Source organism: Peromyscus maniculatus, chromosome 8, assembly GCF_049852395.1.
Source record: "Peromyscus maniculatus bairdii isolate BWxNUB_F1_BW_parent chromosome 8, HU_Pman_BW_mat_3.1, whole genome shotgun sequence".
Taxonomy (NCBI): domain Eukaryota; kingdom Metazoa; phylum Chordata; class Mammalia; order Rodentia; family Cricetidae; genus Peromyscus; species Peromyscus maniculatus.
The window spans coordinates 65,650,087-65,663,699 of record NC_134859.1 but is presented as its reverse complement, the minus strand read 5'-3'; the positions used below and the strand labels follow the sequence as shown (position 1 = coordinate 65,663,699).

The window sequence follows — 13,613 nt, the reverse complement described above, 5'->3', positions numbered from 1 at the left end:
TCCACCAGCCTCTGCCTCCCAAGTGCTGGGATTAAAGATGTGTGCCACCACCGCCCGGCATGTACCTTCTTTTTAAAACTAAATGAGTTCATATATCCCACATCACTAAGCAACCATTAGAAGTAGAGTTCTGAAAGCCACAAATGTTGGTGCATGCCTTTAATTCCAGGAGACAGAGGCAGGCATATCTCTGTGAGTTCAAGGCCAGGTTGGTCTACATAGCAAGTTCTAGGTTAGTCAGGGATACATGCTGGAACACTGTTAACAATCTCCCAGACCCCACCAGAGAAAGCTGACTTTTGCACAGTGGCCTGAAATTCCAGAATCATCCCTACTATCCAGAAACCTGGGGAGGTAACATCTCGGGTGCTGATCCTGGCCCTGGGGTCACATGCCGACTCTGCTCACTCACTTGTCCTCTTGCAGGAACAGGCCCCCCAGTTCAGGCTCCTTCTCCTCGTCAGGACTCCGGACAGAGCCCTCCAGGCCCTGGCTGCTCTCCATGGGGCTGTCCATTTCTAACTCCTGGGGTCCCTCAGGCAAGGCCAGTGTCATTGCTTCCTCCTCCTCTTCCTGGAAGAAGCCGGGTTCCCTGGGGAGGAGCTCGCCATCAGCAAAGGAAGAGCTAGAGATGTCGCTGCCCTGGCAAAGACAGAAGGACAGAATGAGTGAGGTGGGCTCCTTGGAACTCAGCACTCCTCAGTCGATAAGGATATCTGCAGGGACTGGGGTTCGGGATGGCCAAGAATTAGAAACTCCGGATATGAGGATATCTGTCTGGTTAGCCGTGAGGGCCTCTCATGGTAGCTGACTCATGAGGGCCCAGTGAGGAGCTTGTCTCCCAGGTAGAGCCATCCTGAGAAGGGCCAACCTTTTGAGGACCAGTGGCAATGTTGGGGCCCTCATCACAGTCTGCACAGGAAGCCACACACCTTTGTGAAGGCTTCTGGTGATCTGCACTGAGGGTGGACCCACCCTAGTCAGCTGACAGGGGCAACCCTGACCTCACAGGAGGAACATGAGGCAAGATGCTGCAGGGAAATCTGCAGCTAGGGTGCACTCTCCAAGACCCTGCACTGCCCTAGAACCTCAGCGCCCTCTTCTGAAAATCAAGAGCGGCCATGGGCCAGGCCTGATGGTGCACGCCTTCAATCCCAGGTCAGAAAGATCTCATCTCTGTGAGTTTGAGGTCAGCCTGCTCTACAAGGGAGTTGCAGGCCGGCCAAAGCTACACAGTGAGTGTAGAGTAAAAAGTCTGAGCTCACTTTGGGGTTTGAAATCCCACCCATCCCTGAGCTCCCCACCCTGGAAAACTCCAGCCCCAAGAAACCCCGTATAAGCCTGCTTCTCAGATCTCTGCTGCTTCTCCCCTGAACAGAGGCAGCCACTGTCTTTCCCAATAAATCTCTTGCGTGAGGTTTGTTGAGCCGTGTGACTTTGTGGTATTCCTTGGCTCCCGACTGCCAAGAAACCTTTCCCTTCAGAGCTATAACACTTCCACTGGGGAGACCTTCCCCCCTCAGAGGTTTAACACTTACAGTGAGGCCCTGTCTCAAAAAATAAACCAAAGAATGGCAATGGGCCCTTATAGGACCTTTGTGTCCACTGAGTATTTCCTGCTTGCCCGTGGCACACAGTAGTCACACACAGTAGGCATACACAGTAGGCACACACAGTAGGCACTCCCAGCACTCAGAAGGATTGCTGCAAGTTTGAAGTTAGCACAATTTACATAGTGAGTTCTAGACCAGACAGGACTCTGCAGTGATATCCTGTCTCACAAGAAAGAAAATAAGAATTACTATTTTTTTGACAGAAGTCATGTTGTCAGCAGTTGTATAGCAGTTTCCTCAAAATTGAAACACTCCATCTCCCAGGTAACCTCTTTAGGCCAGAAAGCAAACAACTCAAAACAGTTTCAGGAACTCCCTGAAACCGACCAGATTCTCTAGGCCCCTCCCTCCCAAGACAACCGGCTGAGAGTCACTCAGACAAGCCAAGCTCAAACACGCACAGACCAGTTAAGCAGCCTCTAAGAGACAGACCATGGACCTGCCTGGAAGAGGCGAGGCCAACCAAGGTGCCTGGAAAGGCCGCTGTCCAACCTCCTGGGCTGCCTGTGGGCTGTGCAGTGTGCTCCAGGGTCCCAGATTTGGGGGGTAGACTTGTGGTGATATTTCCGTAAGAAACCCCAATAAAACCCATCGGTTCAGGAGATGCCCTTTGTTGGTCCATACTCTGGCCTGTCGTGGGCGTCCTATCTAGAGTAAATAGACAGAAGTCTGTCACACAACACCAGCCAGGACCTCTCATGTCTGGGCTTGAGTCAGACAGTCCAATGCCCAGACTACACCTTATATGCTGTTGGTGTACAAGATTTGTCTGTGGCCCTTGCCGACAACATCTTATACAAGAGTTCAGGCTTAGCTTATTTACCTTAACTGGAGGAGTAGGCACAGGAAACCACTTCCTGGCTTTTGAGGAGGTGGGCACTCCCAACGGCTCTGCTTCTACATGTCCTAGGGTATGATCCATGTCTAGGGCTGCCTGAGAACTCTACTAAAAATGTTTCCCGGGCTGGAGAGATGGCTCAGAGGTTAAGAGCACTGGCTGCTTTTTCAGAAGTCCTGAGTTCAATTCCCAGCAATCACATGATAGCTCACAAACATCTGTAATGAGATCTAGTGCCCTCTTCTGGTGTGCAGACATACATGCAGGCAGAACACTGTGTACATAATAAATAAAAAATGATTTAAAAAAATGTTTCCCTCATATCCCAGGGCTGCCAGGGGGCCAGAAGCATAGCCCTGAAGAATGTCCACAAGAAAAGGTTCCAAGACACCAGAGGAAGATACTTGGAGACAGGCTGAGCTTATGCCCTGAGGAGACCTGGGGGCTATGAAGAGAGGGTGATTAACAAAGTTGGTTCCTACCTGTGCCAAAACTCAGCTGACACAGACGGTCCAACGAAGTCAGCACCAGGCAGTCCCACGGGCAGAGATCAAGGGATGAACAATCGAAGTCATCCCAGTGTTCATGGGGTCTTCCGCACCAACGCATTACTATTCCATCACACGGGGCTCCTAACTCATCAAACCTCTCTCTCAGCACGCACAAAGCTCACCCCCAAACAGCGGAGACCAATGCAATAGAACAGCCTCAGGTGTACCAGAGACGGGTAGAGTTTGCAATGTCCTACTTTTGTTTGGGGACAACTCTCCAGGACGGCTGTCTTTACTCCCATTTTACTGATGGGGAAATGGGAGTTCAAAGAGTCACCACCAGAGTTCTCTGTCTGGTAGGATGGGCAGAGGGCCCTGGCTGCTTCTGGCTGCCATGTACTCGGTTTCCTTTATCACTGCTATCTTCACACTTACTGGTTTTCAGATTTGGGTGCGACAAGGTGGTGAGTCACTCTCTAGGGACTAGATGCTAGTGATAATGCCCCCTCCTGATGCAACATTCCACGTGCACCCTGCCACCCCATGGGAGATGCTGCTTAGCACGGACACCCAAGGGGTGAGTGAGGAGGTGGCCCATCCCTCGAGGGAGCAGTGTGAGTACTCTATGCCTTTCCCCACTATGACGACCTGCAAACTTCACCTGACAGGCAGGCAAGGTGAGCACGGGACAAGCTGCCAGGAGTGCCACCATATGCTTGTCTGGCTACAGGCGTGAGCTGCCGCTGACCTTCACCTAGCCCCAGGACCTCACCTCCTTTCACCCTTTCTAGCTGACAGGCCTTACCTGGGAGTCAGGGTGCCCTGTTTCACTAAAACTAAATAGGACACCAGTGCTCACCCAGCACCCCACGAACCACACAAGCTCCTGACAGGGTGGGAAAAATGGTCTCAAGGGGACTATCTCCATCACAGGACAGAAGAAAGGCCCTAGACACCCCTCCTCCTAGGCAGACTTTTGAGCAGAGCACACATCTGCCTCCTCCCGCACCCCCCCCCCCGTCATCTTTCACTGAGCGCTGTCCATCTCTCACAGCAGCCCGTGAGAGTGCCATGAGGTGTACAGGGCACAGATGCCCATTCCTGTCACATCTAATGCCTGAGAGAGATGAGGTTCAAAGCAGGCCAGGGGATGCTGAAGCCGCCGGGCTCACAAAAGGCTCTGCTAAGATCCGAAGCCAGACTCTGCTGCGCCAAGTCTGGAGCGCCATGTGCCTCCTAGCGCCATCCACAGGTGTATGCCCACACACTCGCTCAACAGCGTTTTATTTTAAAATTAACTTCTCTCTCTATTAACACCTTTTCATTCAACCCACAATTGTCTGCCTAAGGCAAGTGGAAATTTTAATTATAACTTCAAAACCGATTCCTGCAGCTTCCCCCCAATTCAAGTAATAGAAAGACAGCAAGAAGCAAGCAGGCAGGACGGGACTGGCCCGCGTCTGTCCCCACGCGGCGGCGTCGGTCCCCACGCAGCCCGGCTCACCCTGCAGTCCAGGCCCCCGAGCCGGGTCAGGAAGTGCTGGGTCAGCAGCTCCCTCCCCAAACACCTCAGAAGGGGAAGCAGCAGTTCTGGGAGGCACAGAGAGGCCTCTGACCCCCAACCTGTGCCCTCCGCTCAGGCAGGGACAACAAGTCACACAGGACCCTCTCCTGAGCCAGCAACGCTCCTTTACGATGATGCAGAGTGAAGGGAAGCTCTCCTAGGAATGTCATCACCCTGACGGGGTTCTCGGCTGACTGGGGGTGTGGGCTTGCAGAAGCTCTGAGCCACCCTCCAGCTATGCCTACTCAGGCCGGGACCCAGAAGAGAACCTGCTTCGTGTGGCTCCGGCAGAGGCCGCCTTGCTGTGCACTGGAGAGCTTTGGGGACCGTGTAGGAGCTGAGGATGAATTGCCTGGGGATGCCACGTAGATTCTACTCAGGCTGATGCAAGATGCGGGCCTCCATCCCGCCCTGCCCCATCCCGCCCTGTGGTCAGAGGCTCCCCCAAAAGTGCTATACGTGGGGAGATGGGAGACAACTGTCATCAGCCCACCTGATCAGCACACTGGTTGGAGACCCAGAAAGAATACACCTACACCCTGCATCTCTCAGGGTGCCCAGGACCCGCCCAGAGGGCTGGCAGGGCAGGGAATGGGTATCCCAGGAGACTGAGTTTCCAATGAGAAATGTCACTGCCCAGAGTAAGCTTCTGAGATTCTAGTCCCCAGATCTCTCCTTTCTTGTCCTGATCACCAATGGGGGGGGGGGGGAGGGTGACTACACAGGAGCATCCAGTCATCACGCAGTGGCCTGGGCATCCAGTACAAGTCCACGCCTGGGGCTATGGAGGCCTCCTCAGAGTCTGTATAGAAAGGCTATGTCTGGTCTTTAGGAAGCTTCAGGAGGGCAGTGTCCTCAGGAGGCAGTGTGGCTCTGTCTGGCCCAATCTAGCTCCCTAGGGCTCTGTCCCTGAGGACCAAGAGGTGACCCTAAGCAGAGCTCTTGTCCTAGGCCACAGGGACAACACCCCCATTAGACACCATGGCGTGCTTGTGTCAATCAAAACTATCTCAGGGACACCTTCTTTCCCAGCCTTGAGGTCACAGGGGTGGTGGGAGGTCAAGTTCATGCAGTATGCCGCTGTTAGCCCTGGGGAACCTGTGTGGCTGGGACTGGTGGAGGGCACAGCTCTGGGAACCTGTGTGGCTGGGATCGATGGGGGGCACAGCTCTGGAGCCTGAGCCATCTCTCTGATCCCCTGGAATTTCCCTTAGAGAACAGGGACTGTCATTTCTGCCCTAGAGACTGCATGGCAATTTATATAAGCACCAGTCAGCAGCTGTGGCAGCCTAAAGTCAGGCCTGGCTTTGGGAGAGGCTGGAGGCTGTGTGTTCAGAGCCTAGATCGTCCCACCCGCCCTGGATCCTTGGCTGGTCAGCTAGCAAGATCCTGACAGATCTTCATGGTTGGGCCGAGAGACTAATCCAAGGACGGGGGTTGCTGGAGTCTGGGTACTGAGTCCAAGCCTAGGGGAATAGGACCCAGCCGGCTGCATCCCCGGGGTGTCCCCACCTCCACTTCTCCACTTTGTCCTCAGCTGGAGAGGCTGCCAGCAGGCACACAGCCTGCCCGTGGAGCCTCTCTTCAGTCTCAAGAGCTGTGCTCACCCGTCAGCAGGCCCCACAGCCACCCCTTCCTCTGTAGGGAGTTGGAAAGGGCTGAATTCAAGGGCTGCTGAAAAGACCAAGTATCAATACACGTGGGGAGGGGGAGGGAGCGTCCAAGCCTCAGAGAGGCTCACAAAGGCTCACTGTCCCTGCGGGGTAGCCAGGAGGTGTCAGGACCCAAACTAAACAGCTTCATTTGGTCTGGTGTGGGGAGTCGAGAGGCTGGGGAGCAGACTCAAGGTTACGTACCCTGAGTTTCCTGGCAGCAGGCGATGTACAGAGAACACCGACTGTACAGAGTGACTACGTATTTCCGTTCCCCCAAAGAGCAAAGAGACTGGAGGTGTGGCCACGGGGAGGTCTACAGTCTGCACCCCAGCAGCCAGCACTGCAGAGGCACAGGGCAGGTGACGAGTGAGCACTTCTTTATTTGAGACAGCTGGAGAGATGGCTGTGCTGGAACTCACTCTGTAGACCAGGCTGGCCTCGAACCCACTGAGATCCGCCTGCCTCTGCCTCCCAAGTGCTGGGATTAAAGGCGTGAGGCACCGCCCGCCCGGCGAGTGAGCACTTCTTGAATCAAACTGTTTTGTGTCACAGAATCTGATGATCACCAACAAAAGAGCATCTAAGGCCTCATGCCGATTCTGGGGTGGTCCCTGCCTGGTACAGTGACTACTGGATGAGGCAGCCTCATCTAAAAGCATCCATGCTGAGCACCTGTGGCAGGCCTGGCACAGAGAATCTACTCTAGGACAGCACCTCACCTCTTAAGGATGCTGGAAACACAGCAGAGAGATAGATGGCGGGTGTGGAGGACATGATGTGCAGTGGGTTCAAGTCAGACGCCACCACATATGAGCACCGCGGCCTTTAGGTTCCTGAAGTACCCAGTGCCTTGGTTTCCCCATGTATGCAGCTGAGCTAACCACAATAAGAACTGAGTGAATTGGTAACTGTTCTAAGCAATCAGTCTTAGAATGTACCGGAAGGGCTTGATAAATGTGAGCTGCTACTGTCATCAATGTGTTCAAGGACGATACGCAGGGGTACACCTGGGTGTCTTGAATGCTCTCCAACCCCAGGGAGGCCAGGTCACTCCTCCTCCCTGCACCAGGGCCCTCTCTTGCCCACTGTCTTGGCAGGTCTGTGTGCACATTAGTCACACCCTGTAATAAGTGTTGAGATGAGATGCCGCCTAGGGAAGGGAGTCCAGGAGGCCCTGAGGCGCGGGCTCATCCACCCCCAGCCCTGGCAACGGGCTCCACTCCGCAGGCGGTGACTTGGAGCCAAAGCAAAGCTCTGTGGGGACAGAGCTGGGTAAAAATAGCCTGGGCGGGCACATCTCAGCTTCCCTTGAAACCAGGCACCCGTGGGTACACGTGGACCCCCCACTGCAGAGAAGAGGTTGTAGGTAGGCACAGGCCAAGCCTGACATTGAGGAGAAGTATGATGGCTGTTGGGCCAGGCCAGTAATGGAATCTTTTGTGTATCTGGCCACCTAACAGCCTGGAGAAATGGGACAGGCCAGGGTCATAATGGGGCTTTTCTTTGGGTGAGACGAGACTGCCTAGAAGGACTGAGGCCCTCAGAGCCCACCACGGCTTGGCTGGTCTCCTCACATAAACACGGTGGTGTTTATGTGAGGTGCTGGGAAGCATCCTGACTGTAACTTACTTCAACCGTGGCCACCAGCCCTGCTATCCACAGTGACCAGATGCTCATCAGTGGTGATGAGAAGCTTGCCCCCGCCCAAAGGGCTACCTAGTGCCAATCAAAGGCCAGAGGTGGGACCGAGGAGTTGGGGTTGGCATCTACACAGCAGACCAGAACCCTGACCTGCCTCCAAGGCCAAGGGACCTCCCGGGAGAGCGGATCACTAAGCCATCTCTGCTGCTCTGGGAGTGGCCTGATCCTGTGAGATCAAAGTTCTGTAGCCCTGAGCTTCCTGCTCTCATGCATCAGAGGTAGGTCAGACAACAGAACATACTACCAGGTTCCTTCCCAGACACTACCCACCACTCCAAGGGCGGGCAGCCAAGGCAGGGGTTGGGCCCTGGGTTCCATGTCTGCTCCTGAACCCCAAGAGAGGGTAGAGGGTCTCACCTTAGCTCAGCAGGAGCCCCCAGGAGTTGGTCTCAGTGCAGTAACTCCAGTGTTGCCGTCAACCTCACTGGGATCTGCAGTCCCAGGACCAGGTAAGTCAGCAACAATGGGCATCTCCTCATTGGTTTCATGTATGGAAGGGGAGACAGGGCTGCTCAGGCAGGCTCTATGTGGGACCTGTGCCTGGTGCTGAGTGACATCAGAAGAGAATGTCATGCCAGGGTTTCTCCGGCCTCCAGTGCTATTTAAACAGAGCACAAGCACTCAGAACTAGCCAGCCACTGCCCAAGCCACAGCCACAAATGTGGAAGTCCACATAGTCTTCCAGCCCGACTTCAACGGCCTTCCTCCCCAATTCCATACCACACTCAACTCTCACTTGCTGGCAGGAAGGGAAGCATGCTGTAGCTCTCAGAAAAACTTAGAGACAGCAAACAGCCCAAAGCAGCCCAGAGACGGGCAAATTCCCCACAGGAGCAGAGGCATGGGCAGTGCTAAGGGACCTAAAGAACCAAGTCGCCGGGCGGGTGGTGGCGCACGCCTTTAATCCCAGCACTCGGGAGGCAGAGCCAGGCGGATCTCTGTGAGTTCAAGGCCAGCCTGGACTACAGAGTGAGTTCCAGGAAAGGTGCGAAGATACATAGAGAAACCCTGTCTCGAAAAACCAAAAAGAGCCAAGTCATTAGAGAAGGGCCGGAGGAAGGGGCAGCATCAAGGAGGGTCTGAGGTAGGCCCAGGCGGTGCAGCTCTGGCTAGGGGTATGGTCTGGCTGACAAGCATGTCCCACTGCCTAGAAGGCTGTGTAGTCTGGCTCAGCCAGTGCCTGAGCTGGAAACCAATGCCAGCCAAACCTGTGACCGGAGAGAGTCCAGTGTCTTTGCCCGCATCCTTGGCCAGGGCACCTCTGGCACTGCCAAGGAAGTGGCTGCTGCTCTGGCGTTCTCTTTCCCTTCTGGTGCAGCAGAACTCAGGAGGGCCTCATGTAGGCAAGCAGGCACCCCGTCACCGACGGCGCCGTGTCCCTCGCCACCACACCAACCAGGGAAGCTGGCAGGGCCACGCTAATCTCAGAAGGACTTCAAGAGGTAGGAGGCACTTAAAAATGATGTGGGATCCATTTACCAAGATGTAACCCTCCCACATATATATTTATGCATCTCTTAGTGGTTTCAAAATACACACAGCAAAACTTCACAGAGCTGAGAGCTGGAGATGTTCAGTTTTCTCCCTCGGCATGGACGGAACAAGTAATGGAGGACTAGAGGGGAGACAGAAGACGAGAACACCAATCTATCGGGGCTCGCACAGCACACTTCCCAGCGACTGCCGGAAAAACAAAGCCAACAGATCAGAGGCTGATGGGAACCAGAGCACCCCACTCCCCACTGCAGATCACAGGAAAGCAGGTGACTGACTGTTCCTTTAACACAGAAATCAAACAGCATCAGCAATGGGAAGAGATGAACACTCATGTAGGTAAGCAGACACCCCACAGCATGAGAGTCTCAGCAAAACAGTTAATAAAAATGGCTAACATCTATTCAACCCCTAGCATCTAATTCACTCAATGGGAAGGAACATAGCACCAATTACATGTCAACTAAGGAAAAACGGACCCAAACCAAACTAACATAGTCCCTTCTATGACACAACTGCCTGGTGGACCACAGAAAGAAAAGGCCGCGGCACACACCTGCATTCCCAGCACTCAGGAGACTAAGGGAAGGGGAGCACTGTGAGGCCGAGACCAGCCTGGGCTACGGAGACAGTTCCAGGTCAGCCTGGGCTAGAGTGAAACCCTACCTAAAATCAAATAAAGGGAATGCCATGGAACCAGCCAGGGTCACATCAAGTCACACAGTGGGGCATTAAACTCAGATGAGGTCTGTCTCTGGTTAGGAGGTCTGGAAATGTGCACTTCCAAGTTGAGAGAGGTTAATGAAAGCATTTCTAACAACGTATTGGCGAGCTATAGAGATAGGGAGGAATATACTATAACCCTCGCAGAGCTGAAAACGTGACCAGGCCCTACCTTCAACAGCTTTCCAGGGTAGACAGTGGCGGCTGCACCATCACCGTGTAGGACATTCCTTTTTAGGGTGTGTTGGAAGCAAGCTTAAGGAGGGCTGGGGATGCAGCTCAGTGGTGGAACCCTTGTTCTCACCCTACGCAGGTCCCCACATTCAGTTCAGTCTCTGCATCAACCAGACAGCAGCCACAACAGCTAAAGTTGACAGGAAACAGGAAGACAGCTTGCCCTCAATGTGCTCAACTGATTATGGAAAAGCAGAAGAACTGTGCACCATTTAAAAGTGATATAAGCAGCTGGGCGTAGTGGCGCATGCCTTTAGTCCCAGCACTCAGGAGGCACCGGCAGGTGGATCTCTCTGTGAGTTCAAGGCCAGCCTGGTCTACAGAGCAAGTTCCAAGACAGCCAAGGCTACACAGGGAAACCCTGTCTCAAAAAAAAAAAAAAAAAAAAAAAAAAAAAGCACCAAATAAAGTAAAAGTGACATAAATAAGCAAAGCCACCCCAGAGTCAGAAAGCCAGAAACACCAGGCCCGGAGGACCAAATACCTGCAAGACTAACTGATGACAGACAAAGAGGCAATGATAGCTGAGGTGACTCTAATGGCCATTCCTGCCACCAATTCCAAATGGAGCATTTGATCCAGAGCCATCCCCAGCGGGCCCCTCCCTGGGAGGGGGGCTAGCTCCCTCCACTGAGGCTCTCCTGCGGTCTCAGGCTCCCTTCTCCCTCACTTCCTCTTCTCTCTGGGGGTGGGAGAGACTCCCAAAGCCCTCTTCAGCTACCTCTATCAATTTCTACAGAAAACTCAACACTGGGCACCTCAGAGTATGTTTCCGGTGTTGCTGGGGTCTGTACAGGAAGCAGCTAACTAAACACAAACAAGGTTCTCAGGGTGGGCTCTACTCCAACATAGCTGGTGTCCTATGAACATGGCGATCCATACCTGTGGGCCAGCTGGGTGTGGTGGTGCACACACACCTTTAGTCCCAGCACTCTGGAGACAGAGGCAGGAGTGCCAGGAATTCAAAGCCGTCCATGAAAGTGACACAGCAAGTTTGAGGCCAGCCCGGGCTACATGAGACCCTATTTTAAACAAAACAAATAAATAAAAAAACAACTCAAAACAACCAGGAGGGAAGACTGTCAAGAAATGAAAATGGAGGGGGAGGAGCGTGGTACCACACAAACAAGCACAGAGACTTTAGAAGAATCAGTTCTGTTGGCACCCTGGTCTCAAATGTAGCTTCCTGAATCCTAAGAAAATCTATTTCAAGTATCTAAACCACTAGGCCTGAAGTACTTTGATATGATAGTCCTTTTCTTTGCTTCAAGGGAGGCCTACAGGGATCCTCAATCAGTGGATGTTTCTGCCCAGCTCTCCACATGAGCACACCTATAGAAATATGTACACAGGTGCGTGCGTGCGTGCGTGCGTGCGTGCGTGCGTGCGTGCGTGCGTGCGTGTGTGTGTGTGTGTGTGTGTGTGTGCGTGCGCGCAATAATCAATCATAGATATTCAAAACTGATAGTGCCAAGGCTGAGAAGAGTGGTGTACACCTTTAATCCAGCAATTGGGAAGCAGAGGCCAGCAATCGCTGAGTTCGAGGCCACCCTGGTCTACAGAGTGAGTTCCAGGACAGCCAAGCCTATATAGAAAAACCCTGTCTCACGAGAAACAAACAAACAAACAACCCTGCCAGTGCCGTCAGAGTGTGCAGAGCAAAGGTGATTCTGTTTGTCCACAATCCTGCTCCTGGAGTTACAAAACAGATGTGAATAGTGACTGGTTAACAGATGCAGAAATGGCAGGCAGCCTCAGAACCACAGGCCTGTACGTACAGCCTCTAATCCTGGGGCGGTCACCTCTGTGGCCAGAAGGGCCTGGTAATTGAGCAAGATATTTCTAGTTTCTCCACTCCAGACAGTATTTCTGGCTACTTAAAATCCAGAGCAGATTTCTTCTCTTTGTTGTGGCCACGACAGGAAGGGGAGCCTCTACCACGCTGGGGACACGTGGGCACCCTGCTTAACTGTGATGCCAGCCTCCTGAGGGCCTTCCTTCCCTGCTCCCATGGCCGTCCAGGATCAGTGATGCTGACTAAAGAGACAGCAGAGGCTGAATCATCACCAAGAAAAATTCACAGGAGAGAAGGTGAACCCACTTTCAACTCTGCCCTGAATGAGGTGTGAGTGTCCCCAAACCCAGGGTCTCATATCCAAGCACTCCAGTGAAACTAATTTTTAATAAGAAGGATTCGAAGAAGATATCTGGTTTACCCCTTCCCTACTAGTCAGAGTCAACGACCTTGATTTTCAAATGAGCACATGGGCTTCGGAGGCAAACTCCCAGGGTTTGTGAAAACAGAATTTAAATTGCTTCCACATCTGGAAACCAAAGCGGCAGCTAGCCCCAAGAATTCCAGGCATGCCAGTCACTGAGAAGCAGAGGGTCCAGGGAGGCATTTCCTGTTAACCTGGGGTTCCCACACAGAAAATCGCCTCACACACATGGAGGGGGACCTGGGAAGCCACAGCCACACCTGGAGAAAATAAGACCACCCATGCCCACCCTGTTCCATGCATCACAGAGAATTCTTGCTTTCTCCCCTATAGCCTGTACAGAAACATCATCACTACAGAGAACCATACTCCAAGTGCAGTCCAGGCTTCCCTCAATTGATTGCTATTTTCTCTCTTTACATCTACATCTACCAAGGAAGGGCCACATGCACCTCAATCTGGACCCCCTGACCTCAGATACCCATCTAAATTATGTCCCTTTTTTGTTTGTGTTTGAGACAAGACATTGCTGTGTATGTACGCTTGGCTGGCCCGGAACTAACAAAAACCTGCCTGCCTCTGCCTCCCAAGTGCTGAGATGAAAGGCGTGCCACTACATCTGACCCCAAGCTCTCAAAAGAAAATTCCCCAGGCACCCTGGGAAGATTCTGTTCCCAACAGTCACTGTGCCCCAGGCTCTCCCTAGAAACTGTGGGCTGGGACAGCTCACGTGTTATCGTCAAAGCAAATGCACACTACACTGGAGCCCGCACAAGGGCTCTCCTGGCTCCTGGAACAGGCAGCTATTTTGGGCTACAAATTATAGCTTTGAAAGATGTGGCTGTTTGAAGTGAGGGCTTAATTATTCACATGGCCCAGCACTCTTGGGGCTGGCTTTGGGAGCTCTATATTTTATCACTGTGACAGGAGGAGCCCAGATTTCAGGTGAAGGTTTGGGAGGCAGTGGCCAGCTCTCTGCCCTCTGCGTGGGTAGTCTCAGGAGAGATGATGTGGAACAACTCCCAGAGAGGCCACTGCTGGGAAGTGTCCCCGGCTGGAGTGACACATAGCCTGAAACCTG

At 53.1% G+C, this 13,613-nt stretch overlaps 1 protein-coding gene across 5 annotated transcripts in view; it reads right to left on the bottom strand.

Moving 5' to 3' along the window:
* Rab11fip4 (RAB11 family interacting protein 4) overlaps positions 1-13,613 on the bottom strand; it is a 113,675-nt gene that overhangs the window by 18,643 nt on the left and 81,419 nt on the right. For all 5 annotated transcript variants that reach the window (XM_042282477.2, XM_042282478.2, XM_015996274.3 and 2 more), the window contains one exon: positions 413-642. In XM_042282477.2, the coding sequence (XP_042138411.2) occupies positions 413-642 (230 nt within the window). The remainder of the gene's footprint in view (positions 1-412; positions 643-13,613) is intronic.